The sequence below is a fragment of the Loxodonta africana genome, chromosome 1, assembly GCF_030014295.1.
Source record: "Loxodonta africana isolate mLoxAfr1 chromosome 1, mLoxAfr1.hap2, whole genome shotgun sequence".
Lineage (NCBI taxonomy): Eukaryota > Metazoa > Chordata > Mammalia > Proboscidea > Elephantidae > Loxodonta > Loxodonta africana.
The window spans coordinates 204,312,715-204,330,850 of record NC_087342.1 but is presented as its reverse complement, the minus strand read 5'-3'; the positions used below and the strand labels follow the sequence as shown (position 1 = coordinate 204,330,850).

The window sequence follows — 18,136 nt, the reverse complement described above, 5'->3', positions numbered from 1 at the left end:
TCCAGCCGCTTCACTTCTTCACATCTCTTCTGAAGCTCTCTTGCTCCTAGCTGAGGGCTGGCTGCCCAGATCTGCACATCTCTGTTGAAAAAACTAGGGCTTGCAACATTTCTTTGTTCCTTTAATTTATGGTCGCATTTTCCCACAGTAGCCCATACATTTGTTTTTCCCTACATGTTTACTTTTGAATTTGTGAAATCTGTGGGATTATCAGCCTCCTCCTCCCCTACCCCCCAGTACTATTTTCCACAGCTCCTCTACCCCCTCCAGTAAGGTGAAAGGAGACAGCAGTCACGTCCAGCACCATCTGAAAGAAGGCCAGCTTCTTAGTACGAGTATTAAGCAACTGAATAAGGAACGGGTCATGTCCATTTTCATGTCCATATCGGTCTTTGCAATTTTCAGTCAAATATCATCTGAAATGTTAAAATACATACATTGCAAAATGAACTTAGAGGCAATGTTAGTGGGTTTTTAGGGAAGGTTGTAGCTCTTGTTAAAAATCTTAAGCTATTTTAATACTTAGGCTGCTTTCTGGTGGAGGTAAATCAGCTTCATCCAGCTCTTGATTAATAGATCATCAATACTACTAAGTGACAGAAAGTATTAAAATGGCTTTAGAATGTATGTTTTACTTATATTTATGGACATGCTTACCTAAAGTGTTCTGGAAATTCAGGGATAATGCAGGGACATTCATTATTCATTGTTAAAATCTAACTCAGGAGGTGCTGACTGGTTATCCTATTTCCGTGTCCTGCAGTTCTGGAATTACCCAACAACACTCTCCACCCAACCCCACCTTTCCACTCCCACCCCTCAGCCCCTGCTCATTCCAATAAAAAAAAAAAAAAAATGACCTGCTGGCAGATCCTTGCCTAACTTTTCTGGAACAACTATATTGATTTCAAAGGATTTCCCTGCTAACTGAACACAAATAAAAATAAAACTGATGGACTGGATAATATGTCCTTAAAATAATTTTGAGAGCTGGATTTAGGACAAGTGAGGTAGCCTCTCAATTCTGTGCTTCCAAAGTGAAGTTCTGGCTTTTAAAGATAAAAAGGAAATATATAGCCTAGATAAGCATGAATTAAGTTCTAGAAAATTTCACTGCATTCCTTGAGAATTCAGTAAGAATAGGCCATCACTATTCCATACATGCAGTCTTTTGAACAGAACAAGGGAATACTGTGTGGTTTAAAATCAGGTAAGGTGTATGTCAGGGTTGTATCCTTTCACCATGCCTATTCAATCTGTATGCTGAGCAAATAATCTGAGAAGCTGAACTATGTGAAGAAGAACAGGGCATCAGAATTGGAGGAAGGCTCATTGACAACCAGCATTATGCAGATGACACAACCTTATTTGCTGTAAGTGAAGAGGACTTGAAGCCCTTCCTGATGAAGATCAAGGACTACAGCCTTCAGTATGGATTACACCTCAACATAAAGAAAACAAAAATCTTTACAACTGGACCAATAAAGAACATCATGATAAATGGGGAAAAGACTGATGTGGTCAAGAATTTCTTGTTACTTGGATCTACAGTCAACACTCATGGAAGCAGTAGTCAAGAAATCAAAAGATGCGTTGCATTGGGGAAATCTGCTGCAAAAGACTTCTTCAAAGTGTTAAAAATTAAAGATGTCACTTTGAAGACTAAGGTGCGCCTGACCCAAGCCATGGTATTTCAGTTGCCTCATATATATGCAAAACCTGGACAGTGAATAAGGAAGACTGAAGAAGAATTGATGCATTTGAATTATGGCGTTGGTGAAAAATAACTGAACATATCATAGACTGTCCGGAGAACAAACAGATCTGTCCTGGAAGAAGTGCAGCCAGAATACTCCTTAGAAGCACAGATGGCTAGACTTCATCTTACATACTTTGGACATGTTATCAGGAGGGACTAGTCCCTGGAGAAGGATATCATGCTTGGTAAAGTCGAGAGTGAGCAAAAAAGAAGAAGACTCTCAACAAGATGGATTGACTCAATGGCTACAACAGTGGGCTCAAGCATAATGATTGTGATGTTGGCATGGGACCGGGCAGTGTTTCATTCTGTTGTACATAGGATTGCTATGAGTTGAATCAACTTGATGGCATCTAAAAACAATATTCCGTAATGCAGATTGGTAAGGAAAACAAAAATATATTGTTGTATATTGTATATATACAACAAAAATATATACCAAACCCATTGCCATCGTGTCGATTTCTACTACATAGCAGCCCTATACGACAGAGTAGAAGTGCCCCATAAGGTTTCCAAGGAGCAGCTGGTGGATTGCAATGGCTGACATTTTGGTTAACAGCCAAGCTCTCAACCATTTGCACCACCAGGGCCAAAAAAAATTGCGAATGAAAAATTCATAATCTCTACTGAGCTTGCTATCCATTTCTTTGAATATCATTCATGTTGGAGTAGATAAAACCCTGCCTCTAATCCTTTGCTTCCCCCTCTTGCTTTCAGATCATACTTTTTAATCCACAAAATTGCACACTACGTTGACTCTGCAGTTGTTTCCCTTTACCTCTCTTCAAACCACCTTCTCTGCCTGCCTTTCCTTGGGTTTTGCTTTTGTCCCACCTCTGCTACCTGCTATAATATGACCTTTCTCCTACCTAAGGGCCTCACATCTCTGGGACCTGACAGAAGGTAGGGGGGAGCCTGGGTCAAGAAAGGAACCCCTACTGAGACCTGGGTTAGAGGAAGACTCTTTTCCAAGGCCTGAGGCTACAGTAGGAACAGAATAGTCCTTATTTTAAGGCCAGGCTCTGTGCTTGGCATTTTACCTACACTCTCTCATTTTTTGCTCACAGTAATCTGTCAGGAAGTTTTATTTTGTCCTTTTTACAAGTAAGAAAACTAAAGCCCAGAGTGGTTAAGTAATTTATCTAAGATCAATACAGGATGTGTGTGGCTGAACCAGGATACAAGCTCTGGTCTGTCTGTTAGCTGTACTGTGCTGCTTTCAGGACATGTCAACTGAAGCAGAAACAGACTTTTGGGATGGAACTTGGTCCTGAGCCAAATCCATCAGTCTTCACAAAATGAAACAAATACAGCTTGATAAGAGCTGTAGGGTAGGAAGTGATTTATATTGAGTTTCTTACTGATAATTACATATTTTAAAGTATTACAATTCTCAATTCAATTTACTCAAAGGTAGTTTTCTAACAAATTAGAGTATCTCTTCACAACTTGGAATGTTCTCTTCGAGAAACAGTTTTGGAAATGGTGAATAGGTTACCAGTTGGCTCTCAGTTGCATAGCGAACCTTTCAGGGGTAAGAACTGTGGTGTAAGTAATGTCATCGTTTCTCTGAAGAATGCACTGGATGCCAACTAGGACCTGAGTGTACCAGGAACACATCTATCCTTTTGCCCACTTCACCCTGCTTAGCAGTGAGAGTATAGCAACAAATACAACATTTGCAGCAACAACCATTAACATATATTGAGTACTTGCTATGTGCTAGGTACTATACGTAACCTCACCTAGAGCTCTCTTTTTCTCAAATTTGTATAGTTGAAGAAAAGTGATTAACTTCCTGCTTTTTATTGATTATTACTCATATTTTTTACATTTATATGACCAACTTTTCTTGATGTAGGACAAAACATGTAGAATATAGGTCTGATAACATCGCCTTTCATATTTTTGCTATTATGGCCGTACAAAGAAATGTAGAACAACAGCCCCGAAGACTGTGGCAGACAATTTGGGATGGAGGGTTTGAATTCTTGGGTGGAAACACAACATTATCCAGAGCTTTACCACCCAATGTGAGGTCTGTGGATCAACAACATCAGTATCATCTGAGAGCTTGTTGGGAATACAGAATCTCACCCCAGGCCTCCTGAATGAGAATCTGCATTTTAGTAAAATCCGAGGGATGCACGTGCTCATTATAGTTTGGGAAGCCCATTTCTACATCACCCTGTGCCAACTCCAGCTTTATTATCCTGTCAACCAATACAATTCTCTCTTGCAGATTACTGGAAGAATTGGTTCAGAAAGAGAAAGAATTACAAGCACTCCTTCATCAAGCTATTGAAGAAAAAGACCAAGAAATTAAACACCTGAAGTTGAAGTCCCAACCAATAGGTAAATAGCAGAAAAACTTAAAGTAATAGCATTCAACAGTTGTTGGGTACCATCGAGTTGATTCTGAATCATAGCGACCCCGTGTGACTGAGTAGAACTGCCCCAAAGGGTTTTCTTGGCTATAATCTTTAAGGAAGCAGATTGCCAGGTCCTTCTCCCACAGAGTGGTTGGGTGGGTTCAAACCACCTACCTTTCAGTCAGCTGGCAAGCGTTTAACCATTGTGCTACAAATCGGTAAATAGCAGAAAATTTTGAAGTAATAGTGTTCAACAGGGTTGCCACAACACGTGGAGAAAGCCAACAGGCAATTTATTTCTTGACTGAGTCAGCATCTGTCTCTTGTAATACAACTACAAGTAAGAGTTGCTTTGAAAAAATAAATTCAATTTTTACCTGTAACAATAATTTCTTATAAGTGCAATTAAAAATAGATGATTCATAGTCATCTTTTCCTGAGGTTATTAACACATTTTTAGTCTTTAATTCTTCTTAAAGATTTTATAATGAGATTACTGGAATAAAATAATTCCATTCTTTAATAATTTTAAAATTATTTTCCTGCTATAAGCTGGTGTGAAACCCTGGTGGCATAGTGGTTAAGTGCTACAGCTGCTAACCAAAGGGTCGGCAGTTCGAATCCACCAGGTGCTCCTTGGAAAGTCTATGGGGCAGTTCTACTCTGTCCTATAGGGTCGCTATGAGTTGGAATCGACTTGACGGCACTGGGTTTGATTTGGTTTGGTATAAGCCGGTGGGACAAAAGGAAAACCCAAGGAGGCGCAGACAGAGAAGCTGGTTTGAAAGGACGTAAAGAGAGACAACCACAAAGTAAAATTATTCTGTGTATTCTTTTTTCCAAAAAACACAAAATAATAAATGTTGGAGAGGCTGCGGAGAGATTGGAACTCTCATACACTGCTGGTGGGAATGTAAAATGGTACAACCACTTTGGAAATCTATCTGGCGTTATCTTAAACAGTTAGAAATAGAACTACCATACAACCCAGAAATCCCACTCCTAGGAATATACCCTAGAGATACAAGAGCCCTCATACAAACAGATATATGCACACCCATGTTTATTGCAGCTCTGTTTACAATAGCAAAAAGTTGGAAGCAACCAAGGTGTCCATCAACAGATGAATGGGTAAATAAATTGTGGTATATTCACACAATGGAATACTACGCATCGATAAAGAACAGTGACGAATCTCTGAAACATTTCATAACATGGAGGAACCTGGAAGGCATTATGCTGAGCGAAATTAGTCAGAGGCAAAAGGACAAATATTGTATAAGACCACTATTACAAGATCTTGAGAAATAGTAAACCTGAGAAGAACACATACTTTTGTGGTTACGAGGCGGGGAAGGAGGGAGGGTGGGAGAGGGTTTTTTATTGATTAATCAGTAGATAAGAACTGCTTTAGGTGAAGGGAAAGACAACACTCAATACATGGAAGGTCAGCTCAATTGGACTGGACCAAAAGCAAAGAAGTTTCCGGGATAAAATGAATGCTTCAAAGGTCAGCGGAGCAAGCGCGGGGGTCTGGGGAACATAGTTTGCGGGGACTTCTAAGTCAATTGGCAAAATAATTCTATTATGAAATCATTCTGCATCCCACTTTGAAATGTGGCGTCTGGGGTCTTAAATGCTAACAAGCGGCCATCTAAGATGCAGCAATTGGTCTCAACCCACCTGGAGCAAAGGAAAATGAAGAACACCAAGGCCACACGACAACTAAGAGCCCAAGAGACAGAAAGGGCCACATGAACCAGAGACCTACGTCATCCTGAGACCAGAAGAACTAGTTGGTGCCCGGCCACAATCGATGACTGCCCTGACAGGGAGCACAGCAGAGGACCCCTAAGGGAGCAGGAGATCAGTGGGATACAGACCCCAAATTCTCATAAAAAGACCAAACTTAATGGTCTGACTGAGACTGGAGGAATCCCGGCGGCCATGCTCCCCAGACCTTCTGTTGACACAGGACAGGAACCATCCCCGAAGACAACTCATCAGAAATGAAAGGGACTGGTCAGCGGGTGGGAGAGAGATGCTGATGAAGAGTGAGCTAATTATATCAGGTGGACACTTGAGATTGTGTTGGCAACTCTTGTCTGGAGGGGGGATGGGAGGATAGAGAGAGAGGGAATCCGGCGAAATTGTCACGAAAGGAGAGACTGAAAGGGCTGACTCAAGAGGGGGAGAGCAAGTGGGAGTAGGGAGTGAGATGTATGTAAACTTATATGTGACAGACTGATTGGATTTGTAAACGTTCACTTGAAGCTTAATAAAAGTTATTAAAAAAAAAATTTGAAGAAGCTTAAGTAGAATACACTTATAGTAATTAAAAGTCATAGGTTAGAATTTTGAAGGCAATTTGTTCTGTGAGAAATTGGATGTGAAAGTCTTTTGAGAATCTTAATTAGCCATTTTAGAGGAAAACAGAATTCATGGTTATGCGTTCAGATATATAACACGTCCAAAGTATTGTAAATAGTGGAAAAAGAGATGCTTATAGTTATACAGTTGTCTGCTAATTATGCCTGCCTTTGTTGCATGAGAAATACAAATTACACTTTTGGTGCACAAAGTATTTTGATAAGAAACTATAAAATTGATATGAAAGTACAAAATGAGAGTATCATTACATTTTTGCATCTGGCCCTCGATTTCCTAGTAGGTTAACTAGTCTTTAAGAGTTTTATTTATATTCTTATTTATTCTGCTAAACTAATTTGTTTCTATTAATTATCCCCTGATAGAGCAAAATCTTTGAAAGTTCAATAAAAGTGTTGGCTGTGAGCGTTCTCAGATGACCAGTGTCAGGTAAAGCTAAGGATGTCTCTCCCAAATTCTGTTCTAGATATTCCTGGATTATCTGTATGTCACCTAAATTCTCCCAGCACAAATACTGAAGATTCTGAACTTACTGACTGGCTGAGAGAAAATGGAGCTGACGAAGACACTATAAGCCGGGTAAAGAAAAGCATCTGTGGGACAAGTATTCTTTCACTTCATTTCATAGTGCTAAGTGCCTGTCATGTGCCAGGCTCCAGGCTAGGCACAGGGGATACATTCAAGAGTAAATCCTACTCTACCCTGCCTCCCTTAGTATTACAGACTAGGATGGATGGATAGATAGATAGATGGACAGACAGATGGCTAGCTATCTGGCTAGCAATTGTAAAGTCAGCTTCAACTCGTGGTGACCTTATGTACATCAGAACAAAACATTGCCTGGTCCCACATCATCCTTACAATCACCAACACATTTGGAGTCTATCGTTGTGGCTATTGTGCAAATCATCTCACCAACAGTCCCCCTTGCCCTTGCTGGCCCTCTGCTTCACCAAACACGATGTACTCTTTTGGCAATTGATCCCTCAATGACACACTCCAAAGCTAGCAAGTCAGACAGTGCTCGGTTGTGGCCCATAAGGTTCTAATTGACTAATTTCTGGACGTAGATCACCAGGGGTGTCTTCCTAGTCTGTCTTAATCAGGAAGCTCCACTGAATCCTCTCTACCACGGATGACCCTGCTGGTATTTGAAATACCAGTGGCATAGCTTCCAGCATCAAAGCAATACGCAAGCCACCACAGTACGACGAACTGACAGATGGGTGGTGGACAACGAGAGTAGGCAGATAATAATCAAATAACTCCACAGATAAAAGTATAATTATAAACAGATAAGTTCTTCGAAGGAAAGGGAGAAACTTAGGAGACAAGGAGAGTTGGGGGAGGTTCTCTGAGAAGATGATGAACGATCCGAGGTCTAAAGCAATGTGTAGGAATGAACTAGGCTGTATGTATGCTTTGGAGATGCACACAGAGAGGGGAAGAGGAGGGGTAGCAGGGGGTGCAGACAAAGAGGCAGGCAAAAGCTTTGTGTTTTAGAACCCCTAAGGATTTTTGTGGTTTTGAATTGAAAATAGAAAGAGTGGGGAAAAAATCAAGACAGAGCTAAAACAAAAGTTCTTTTATTTCTAATTGTTTTGTTTCTTAACTGTACATTATCTTGCAACATTATTAGACTCCACTGGACAGTGGCTGTTTATTGCTACTTAATAAAATAGATCTAGTTGGCAAAGTTATGTCAGAAACCAACACTTTCTATTTGTTGTTGCTGAGTGCCACTGAGTCAATTCCAAGTCATAGCGACTCTATGATAGAGTAGAACTGCTCCATAGGGCTTCCTAGGCTGTAATATTTATAGGAGCAGATCATCAGGTCTTTTCTCCTGCGGAGCTGCAGCTGCTGGTGGGTTTGAACTGCCTGCCTTCCAGTTGGCATCTGAGTGCTTAACCACTGAATCACCAAGGCTTCTTAAACCAAACCAAACCTGTTGCCCTCAGGCTGATCCTGACCCATAGTGACCCTATAGGACAGGGTAGAATGGCCACATAGGGTGTCCCAGGGGCACAGTGGTTAAGAGCTCAGCTGCTAACCAAAAGATCACCAGTTCGAATCCATCAGCCACTCGTTGGAAACCCTATGGGGTAGTTCTACCCTATCCTACAGGGTCGCTATGAGTCGGAATCGACTCCATGGCAACAGTTTGGTTTTTGGTTTTTACTTTCTCTATAAACTGTGCTATAGCTATAGTAACCTAATTCCTCTCTGTTCCTTATAGACTTGAGTAATCAGCATGAATAACAATTATGTTTTAAGGTTACATATACGTTATACACAAATGCACACATTAAGACGTTTTATTACTTAATATTTTATGAAGCAAATCGGACCTGGCCCTGCCCTCCTCTATATTTTACTGATTTGTATTACACATTTAAGTTAAAAAAAAAACTTTAGAATAAAGATACCTTTTCCCTTGACTTGATAATTATTGAACCACCAAATAAAATTTAGATTTTCCTTAGAAATCTGCATTTAACAAGTTATTGCTTCATAAATTTAAACAACTCTCTTACCTATGAAAAGTGATACATCTGATATGAAATTCTCCAAAGTGTTCATGCCTCTAACTTAGACTCAATTCACAATTAAGGAGCAGTAATTGGGAATCCACTAAATCACTGCCCTTTGTATTAGCTTTTAAATTAAAAGCTCCATTTTAGATGGTCAGGACTTGGTTTATTATCTCTGAAAAATATGTTTAGAAATTAAGTGTAAGCAGTACCATTCCAGGAACATTTATTTTTTGTCCATTTGAGTAAAATAAAGCCACACAGCAGCAAACTTGTTAAATACAAATATTTGGTTTGAGCAGCAAATGGAATTACAAGTGAGTGCTAGCTGTTCATTAGAAAACCATTCAGAAATTCTGCATTGGTTGTAATCTTTAGTGCTTTATGCATTTGGAAGCGTAGGTACATTTCTTTGTAATTATTTTGTAATGGGCGGCCTTTCCCCTAATAATTCCAGAAGATTATGTTTTCAGTAGATTCATTTTTATGATTGCCAGCATTTACATTTTGGATAGAGTTTGCAATTTATTAAATGGCTATAAAACATCTTACTTTTGTGCATATTTTCCTTTCTCCACAGTTTTTGGCTGAGGATTATACACTAGTGGACGTTCTCTACTACGTTACACGTGATGATTTAAAATGCCTGAGACTGAGGTACCACTTTTCTTTCTGTTTTGTCATGATGGAAACAGCACGGGGCTGAGATAAAAAAGACTGGGTTCCTGCCCTGGCTGGGTCCCTAACTAGCTGTGCCATCCTGGGCAGGTCAACCTCTCTGAGGCTCTGCTGCTCCTGTTAAACTGAAGTAGTTGGATCAGACTCTTACTGGGTGTTCTAATAGCCAGTATTTCTGTATGAGGAAGTGCACATCACCTGGAAGAATTTTCTTGAATACTAAGTTAGACTAAGGCCATGCAGATATTCTAAAGATGCCTTAAACAAATGCTCTGATTTAGCTCATGATTGTGCCATACTTTAGAAATATTAGGATGAGGTACTGATTTTCCACCCAAAAACCTGATATAATCTGATGTAATTTCTTAGAGTAAATACGCCAAGCATATCCATAATTATTAACTTACACCCACCTTGTAAAGACCATTTCAAAATCTGCTGAAAATCTAAAATGAAGCTTTGTGGGAGTCAAAAGGAAAGGAAGGGAAGGGTGATGAAAAAATATACAAAAATGGTACATTATGACTGATAAGCTTTGGGGTCTTCCTGTTCTCATCAAAGCAGCTGAGAGCTGAGAAGTCACTTTGATATTTCAAGAGCAGTGTTTCAAATGAATCGTTCTCTTCACCATGTTCTTGTATCTTTCAACAGAGGCGGGATGCTATGCACACTCTGGAAGGCCATCGTTGACTTTCGAGACAAACAGCCTTGACTGTCCCACAATTTGTGTCCGATCTTCGGTGGAGATGCTGAAAGTGAATACAGAACCGATCTTCTTGGGGGAGGGGGAAATTGAAGGGGTGGGAGAAAGAAGCTGCACTTTAAATCCAGTATTTGTTTACTAATGCTGAAAAGAAAAGAAAGAAATAGACAAAACACACTGAAATTTCCTAACTCCTTTAATTTTTTTTTAATTTCTATAATTCAGAAGGACTCTCTTCAAAGAACGTTGAGGATTATTTTCATCTAAACCTTTTTTACATGGAAATCTTTTTAACTCTGCAGCTATTGCACTTCAGCCAAATGTTTTATTTCACACGAAACGGATGGAACATTTCATGTGATTGTGCATCACTGGAACAAAACCAAAATGTGACCATAACTTTTTAGGCTTATGTGTGTTTGTAATATGTCCTAATAACCTGAGTAGGGATGCAGAATGTCAGTTCTTGTATAAAGCTTTTTCTTTAAGTGTGCAGAATCTGAGAGCAATGGTTTTTACTTACCTGTATTAATTGTAATATGGACTGTATTTTGTAACTTAAGTTTCTGGCCTATAGGACATGCGTTTGAGTTGTTTATGTTACTACTGAACTGTACCAGTTGCACATGCCTGAACCATAGTAATGTTAGCTTGTTCTAAAGCTATCCATTGTGTCATATAGCCTCTAAAAAGTAAAAAGACTCTCAACATACTGTTTGGATACATTCTAAAGGATTCTTATTTTGTTTTGCCAAACTAGATGAACTGGGTTGTCAAATTTCTAGTCATTTCTTCAGCTATCACATTAAGTAGAATCTTTCATCTATTCAAGTAATCAAAGAACAACTGATATCCAAGTTATTCCTTAGAGCCACAGAGGGATAAGAGAGAAGATGAAGAAAACAGAATAAAAGAAAGTCAGTGAATTTTCCTCAAGGTTCTAAGTTACCTTGACTGACTACTGTGTATCTTAAAGGATTTGAAACACTGCATTTTCTGTCTCTTTAATTTTAGTTCTCATAATTGGGGGAGTTTTTTTTTTTTAAAGAAGAATATTATATTTTTATGAGCCTGCCCATGTGAATTGGATGAAGTCTGAAGCTTCTAGATGGATGAATAAAATTAGTAAATTTCTTGAATACAGGCAAACCTATTTATTATAAAAATACAGGAGAGAAATAATATAGAGCTTGCTCATGTATCTTGACTTGACCCATATATAACAGTCTTCGATAAAACAGGAATTATCTTTGTGAAAATCACGGTACGCTATTACCCTATATTGCATATGAAGCATTCTCACTAATATCTTCTCATTTGTTACTTGTAGCAACAACATAGCTGCGTTATTTTTACATTTTCATCCCGAGGACAGGTAATTGCTTCTTGCATCCTGTGTTAAACTTTTGAAGGGGGCGAAATGTAATTTGAATGATTTGACTTAGACGGAAATGAAGGATAACTTCTGTATGAAGCCACAGTTCATCTCACCAACTCTAATCGTTAAGTGCTTTTTTTGACTGTAAATGGGGTCAGGCTACCCATCTTCAAAGGAGCCCTGGTGGGTCAATGGTTAAGAACTCTGCTGCTAACTGAAAGGTTGGTGGTTTGAACCCACCAATAGCTCTGCTGGAGAAAGACCTGGTGATCTGCTCCCGTAAAGATTACAGCCTAGAAAACCCTATGGGGCAGTTCTACTCTGTCATATAGGATCGCTATGAGTCATAATCCACTCAGTGGCACCTAACCACAACAGCCCATCTTGAACCAATTCTTCAATGACACAGTCTTTCCTTGGGATGGTCCTCCTACCCTGTCTTTGCAGGCAGATGCTTCTCTAACCCCTGTTGCTTTATAATACATTCCCAAGACAGCATCACTGGGCTTTTGTCAGAATTTTGAGTCTCAATCACAGAAAAAGGCAGCTCTATTATGGCTCAAGGTTCATGAAAGCTTTGCACTAGAGAGGCCTTTAGCATCAATCTGGGCCAGTGGTTTTCAACCCAACTTCACATTAAAATGACCTCAGTGCTTTTTAACAAATATTGATGTCAGGACCCCATCTTAGAGAAACTGTGCTTATTGGTCTGGGTGGAGCCCAGGCATCCTTTTTTTAAAAGCTCTACAGCGGATTCCATATGATCTAGTCCCACTTCCTTATTTTAAATGACACCTGGTGAGGGAAACGGTCCCTTCCCATAAAGGTGGTGGTGAGATGGTTACTATTTACAGTTTCCATTTAATGTAGCCAGAGGCTACGCACATTAGGCCTGGAGCAAAACTATCACTTAACTTGTGACCTTGGGCAAATTAATTATTCTCTCCAAGTCTCAGTTTCCTGATCTGTGAAAAGGGCAAAATAATGTCCTTTCCTCATAGGGCTGTTGTAAGATTTAACTAACACAATGCAGGTGAGGTGCTTAGTACAATGCTTAGCATATAGTAAGCACTCAGATGCTGCCCACTATTGTCATCAGTCATTCAAAAGCATTTATTAAATACTTACTGGATACCATACTACATGTGGTGCATGAACAAGACACAGTTCTTGTCCCTGAAGTTCAATGTCAGAGGAGGAATCAAGACAATGCAGAAACTGTGTAGTAAAATGCTATGGTTATTCCTAATTGCTAGAAGGGGTCAAGCAAAGCTTTCCAGAGAAGTGAAGGTTCACAGCTGAGCATGGAAAGATGGTTTGGAACAGAACAGTTGTGCAGGGTGTTGGCAGCATTCTTGAATGAGAAACAAAACAGGCATCTGCTAGGGGAGTATATAGGTCCAGTGTTTTCTTTTAACCTCATTTTGATCTCTTTCTCCAAATTCTGTCATTGCATACTTTGTTTCATTCATTCCTAGGAAACCACATAAAACAGTTGGCAACAAGGAATCATTGTTAACCCACTTGAGTGCCTACTTTGTGTGCGGCACTGTAGCAGCACTAGAGATACACACGATGCCCATCAAGTCTGGAATGCCGTCAGTCCACATGATGTCACTACCACCTGTAAACAAATACAATAATTAATTTTTCCAGATTTCATGGAAAATTAAAGACAAAGCCCCTGCCACCAAGAAATTTATATCAGGTTGAAGAGAGAAATTTGCAATAGTAAGTCATGCCTAGTATACGTTAAGGTCTGGGTGAGTGGTAAGCCCAACCCCTGGAAAGGTTCAGAGGACAGAGGACAGGCTTGTTGGGAGCCAGGGCAGGTGGAACAGACTTTACGCAGGAAGTTGTCACCTGAGCCTGCAACAAGTTATTTAATAAGTCAGGACAGGGGAAGTCACTTTGGGTAGAGAGCTCCAGGAACAAAGGCTAGAAAGCAGGGATTTGCAAGGTGTCCTGGAGAAAATGAACAACCCCATTGATATGAGTTATTTGATTTGAATTTTACTGAAATAAAGTTGATAGATAACTTCTTTATGAAGCCGGGTTAAGTGCTTCTTTTAGACTGTAAATAGGGTCAGGTTTCCAGAGGTTGGGCTTGCCACTCACCCAGACCTTAACATATATTTATTGTTAGGTGCCATCAAGTCGGTTCCGACTCATAGCGACACTGTGTACAACAGAATGAAACACTGCCCTGTCCTGCGCCATCCTCACGATCATTGTTATGCTTGAGCCCATTGTTGCAGCCGCTGTGTCAATACATTAATGGATGTTTACAGCTGTTTCTTTTTCTGAGTTGTTGCAGCCGCTGTGTCAATACATTAATGGATGTTTACAGCTGTTTCTTTTTCTGAGTCTGAGTCGTGCCATATTGGCAAACAAAGGTCAGGAAAGCTTGACTCCATCCACATCATTAAGGTCGACTCTACTCTGAGGAGGCAGCTCTTTTCCAGTTGTATTTTGAGTGCCTTCCGACCTTAGGGACTCATCTTCTGGCACTATATCAGACAATGTTCTGCTGCTATTCACAAGGTTTTCACTGGCCACTTTTTTCAGAAGTAGACTGCCAGGTCCTTCCTAATGTAGAGTAAAAAAAAAAAAAAAATGTAGAGTAAGCATGATTTATTGCAAATTTCTCTCTTCAATCTGATATAAATTATTTGGTGTCTTTAACTTTCCATGAAATCTGGAAACATTATTGTCTTTGTTTACAGGTTGCAGTTATAGAGGTGAAAAGTAGAAAATGGGTTAGGAGAGAGCTCAGGATCCATTGCAGAAGTAAGGAGATCAGGGAGGGAAGTGGATTTAGGATGTAATTATGCAGAAATTGAGAATACATTACAGGCCTTTGAGCAAGGGAAGGGTGTAAGTAAAGTGGTTGTGTTTTAGAAGATTAATTTGGTAAAACTGTATAGGAAAATTAGAGTGAACAGAAATTAGCAGTTCAGAGGGTGTTTAACATGTGAATGAGGGTCTAGTAGATCTTACAGCAATAGGAATGGATAGAGTGGATTTAAAACAATGAATTGACAAGATTTGGGGACTATGAGCAGTGATGTCAAGGGAGAGGAAAAGATAAATGCTGAGAAGTCAGAAACAGGACATTTTGGAGAGGAGCTGGTTTGAGACATGTTGACTTTGTTTTAATAGCAAGGCATCATGGTAGAAATGTGCAGAGCCCATTGAGAATGTATTGCTGTAAGTCAGGACACAGGTGGGCATATATTTTGGATTGGGGAGTCACCCGGGTGGGGTTAATAGCAAATGAGGGCTGTGGCGGAGGGGAGGGGTGGGTAGAGACTAGAGATACAGAGGCTGAGGCCTAAAATTTTGGAAGGGAGGCTTGGGATGGTAGGTAGGGAGGAAGGAGACTGTCAATACAGACAGAACTCACCGCTTAGAATGAGAAAAACCAGGCCAGCAGGGGAAACCAATGGAGACATCAGAGGATGAAATGCAGTAGGAAGTCTCAGGGAATAAGGGATTAAAAAATGATAGTGGGTAATTTGATTTTGTGACCTCAAACAGAGGATTTTAATGGAGAGGCAAGAAAGGTAACAAGGAATAACGGCAACAAGAGTCCATACTTTTATTACCTTTATTACCTTTGATGAACAAAAAGTATGACAAAAGATTTGGGAGGGTGATAAGTCAAGGGAAGAAATTTTTAGAATCAAAGAGACCTCATGTGTTTGTTGGGGTAGAGCCCCTGGATAGGGAAGCATTTAGGGAGTAGGGAGAAGAAAGGGGTGAGGCTGCAAAGGAGGCATGAAGGGAAACAGATGGTGTCAGGAGCTTCAGCTCCTTCTGTGGAAAGGGGAGCTATGAAGATTTTGAAAGATTTTGAAATGGATGTGGGGGCTCAAGACAGATGGCCTCATGTTCTAAGTAAAGTACAACATCAAGTACACCATGATGGCATTTGACATTTAACAGATGCCATCCATACTTCACATATTCATGCAGCAGCCCACCCTATTACAGACATCATATTAGGTTTGGAATGCATAGTCTGTACAGGGCCTAAGCGTAGGATTTGGGTATGTTATTATATTATTTTCATTTAACTGGTGGCAATCTGGAACATAAATTATCAAAAAGATGGGGAAAGAGATAAGAACACAACATACACAAAAAATGCAGATACGAATAGCAACGTCTTAGTTTTCCAGTGCTGCTATAACAGAAATACCGCACGTGAATGCCTTTAACAAACAAATTTATCTTCTCACAGTTTAGGGGGCTGGAAGTCAGAATTCAGGGTGCTGGCTCTAGGGGAAGGTGCTCACTCTGTTGGCTCTGGAGGAAGGGTCTTGTTTCTTTTGAGCTTCTGTTCCTTGGTGATCTTCATGTGGCTTGGCGTCTACCCCCATATCTCTACTTGCTTGCTTAATCTGCTCTTTTAGATGCCAAAAGAAATTGACTTAAAATACACTCTACACTAATACTGCCTCACTAACATAACAAAGAAAACCCATTCCCAAATGGGATCATAACCACAGGTGTAGAGGTCAGGATTTATAACACAAATCTTTGGGGGACACAATTCAATCCATAACAACCAACAAGACTTTCTTTGTCTTGGAATTTTCTAAGTTTACTTAAGTAGTCAGTAAATAAGAAGGTTGAAAAGGAATCACCTTTCTTTTCCAGGGTTCTTCCAGAGAGGACAGCTCTTTAAATACAGTGAACAGAACCTTTCTGATGTGCATAGAAAGGGATCTTAAACTCTGATGATTTAATGTAGGTTAACAAAAAAAAAAATCTTTGCTGAGAGCCAACCTGAGGCCTAAAACTACCTCCATCACCTGGTCCTTTATTTTTATTAATTAGAAGTCTGGTAAGAGTGATTTGAATGTGAGTTTGGAAATCTGCTAAAAGATCAGTTTGGCTGGTCCTTTGTAGAGGTGGCACTAAGGGAAAATTCATGGCCACAACCCATAACAGAAATGTCCCTTAGTCAAAACCTCAACCTAGTCAGTCAGCCAGTGAATCAGGAAACCAAATAAAACGGGTTTGGTCCTGGTTTTTTTTCAGAGTGGGCAGGTTTTGCATGCAAGGATCGTGAGAATTGTCACTGTAGCAAAAAATACAACACTGTTCTTAGACACTTTTGGGTGTCCAATAGGTTTTGCCGAAGTCCTTGAGAAAGTTGAAACTGTTGAGAGCGTGCCGGTTGTGTTCAGCCAACCAAAGCTGTGGGAGCGCATTTCTGAGTGACCAGGAGGAACTGGTCACTGCGCATTTTTGTTCCTTTTGTTTCTACTAATGTAGGCTACTTTTTTCCCCCAACATTTTGTTACTTATCGTTTATTTGCCTACTAGAGCAGAAATTGGATTCTCCTCAGTAAATAATCTGTTTCCGTAAAAAAAAAAAAAAAAGTTGCCTATTGCTTTTTTCCTGGTCTTCCTGAGCAAGCCAGAAGTCACAAAACCAAAACCCCCCCAAAAAAAACCCAAACTCATTGCCGTTAAATCGATTCCGACTCATAGCGACCCAAAAGGTCAGAGTAGAACTGTCCCATAGAGATTCCAAGGAGTGGCTGGTGGATTCGAACCACCGATTTTTTGGTTAGCAACTGTAGCTCTTAACCACTACGCCATCAAGGTTTCCAAAGGTAGTTACGAAATGGAAACTAAGAATAATAAAATACAAAGCAGTCCGCACCAGTTTCACTAACTGGTGAGCCCTGGGGCCCATCAGATAAGAAAGCCTGGTGAAAAGACAGGGTCATCAGCAATGGCTTCCTAAAACACAGAAGGATATTGGGTCCCGGGGGGAACACCCGCCAGTGTACTCCTGCTCTCCACGTGGCAGCAGACTGTTGCGGCTGTCACCACGAGCTCCTGCCCCGGCGGTGCCGAAACTGACCTGGCTGCTTGAGAGTTCAGAGACAAATAGAGCGTCTCAGTGCCCTAGCCTCGTCCGGGCTGATATTCGGATGGTCGCTCATCTCGGGCTCTAGCGCCATCAAGCCGTGGCGAACCCGCTCCAGGCCTGGCAGAGCCGGCAGCGCGTCTGCAGGGGCTGCTAGCATGCTCCGGGCCGAGGTTCCTGGCTCCTCTGGCTTCTCTTCCAGCCAAGCCCCTGCTGCGTCCGTCGAGCGGCTGCGACGCCGCACCTGCCCGCGAGGGGGCGCGCCCGGCTCAGGCCGCTCCCGGTCTCCCGCGCGCCCGCCCTTCTCCGCGTCCCTCCTCCTTTCCCTGACAGCCCTCACCTGTCTGGGCCGCGGGCCCGGGAGGCGGGGGGCCGGCGGGAGCGAAGCCGAGGAAGAGGGCGGAGCGGCTCTCCCGGCGCGTCATCGGAGC

The 18,136-nt window shown here is 40.9% G+C and overlaps 1 protein-coding gene across 4 annotated transcripts in view; it reads left to right on the top strand.

Annotated features, from left to right (window-relative positions):
• The window catches only part of MAP3K5 (mitogen-activated protein kinase kinase kinase 5), a 237,533-nt gene extending 223,120 nt beyond the window's left edge, over positions 1 to 14,413 (top strand). The window contains exons 27-31 of one of the 4 annotated variants that reach the window (XM_064291248.1): positions 4,005 to 4,117; positions 6,989 to 7,101; positions 9,637 to 9,713; positions 10,386 to 10,489; positions 10,663 to 14,413. In XM_064291248.1, coding sequence (XP_064147318.1) covers positions 4,005 to 4,117; positions 6,989 to 7,101; positions 9,637 to 9,713; positions 10,386 to 10,446 — 364 coding nt within the window. In that variant the 3' untranslated portion in view covers positions 10,447 to 10,489; positions 10,663 to 14,413. Of the gene's footprint in view, positions 1 to 4,004; positions 4,118 to 6,988; positions 7,102 to 9,636; positions 9,714 to 10,385 lie in introns of all 4 variants that reach the window. The other 3 variants (XM_003404038.4, XM_023555048.2, XM_023555089.2) reach the window with 3 other exon arrangements.
• Positions 14,414 to 18,136: the final 3,723 nt, after the last annotated feature.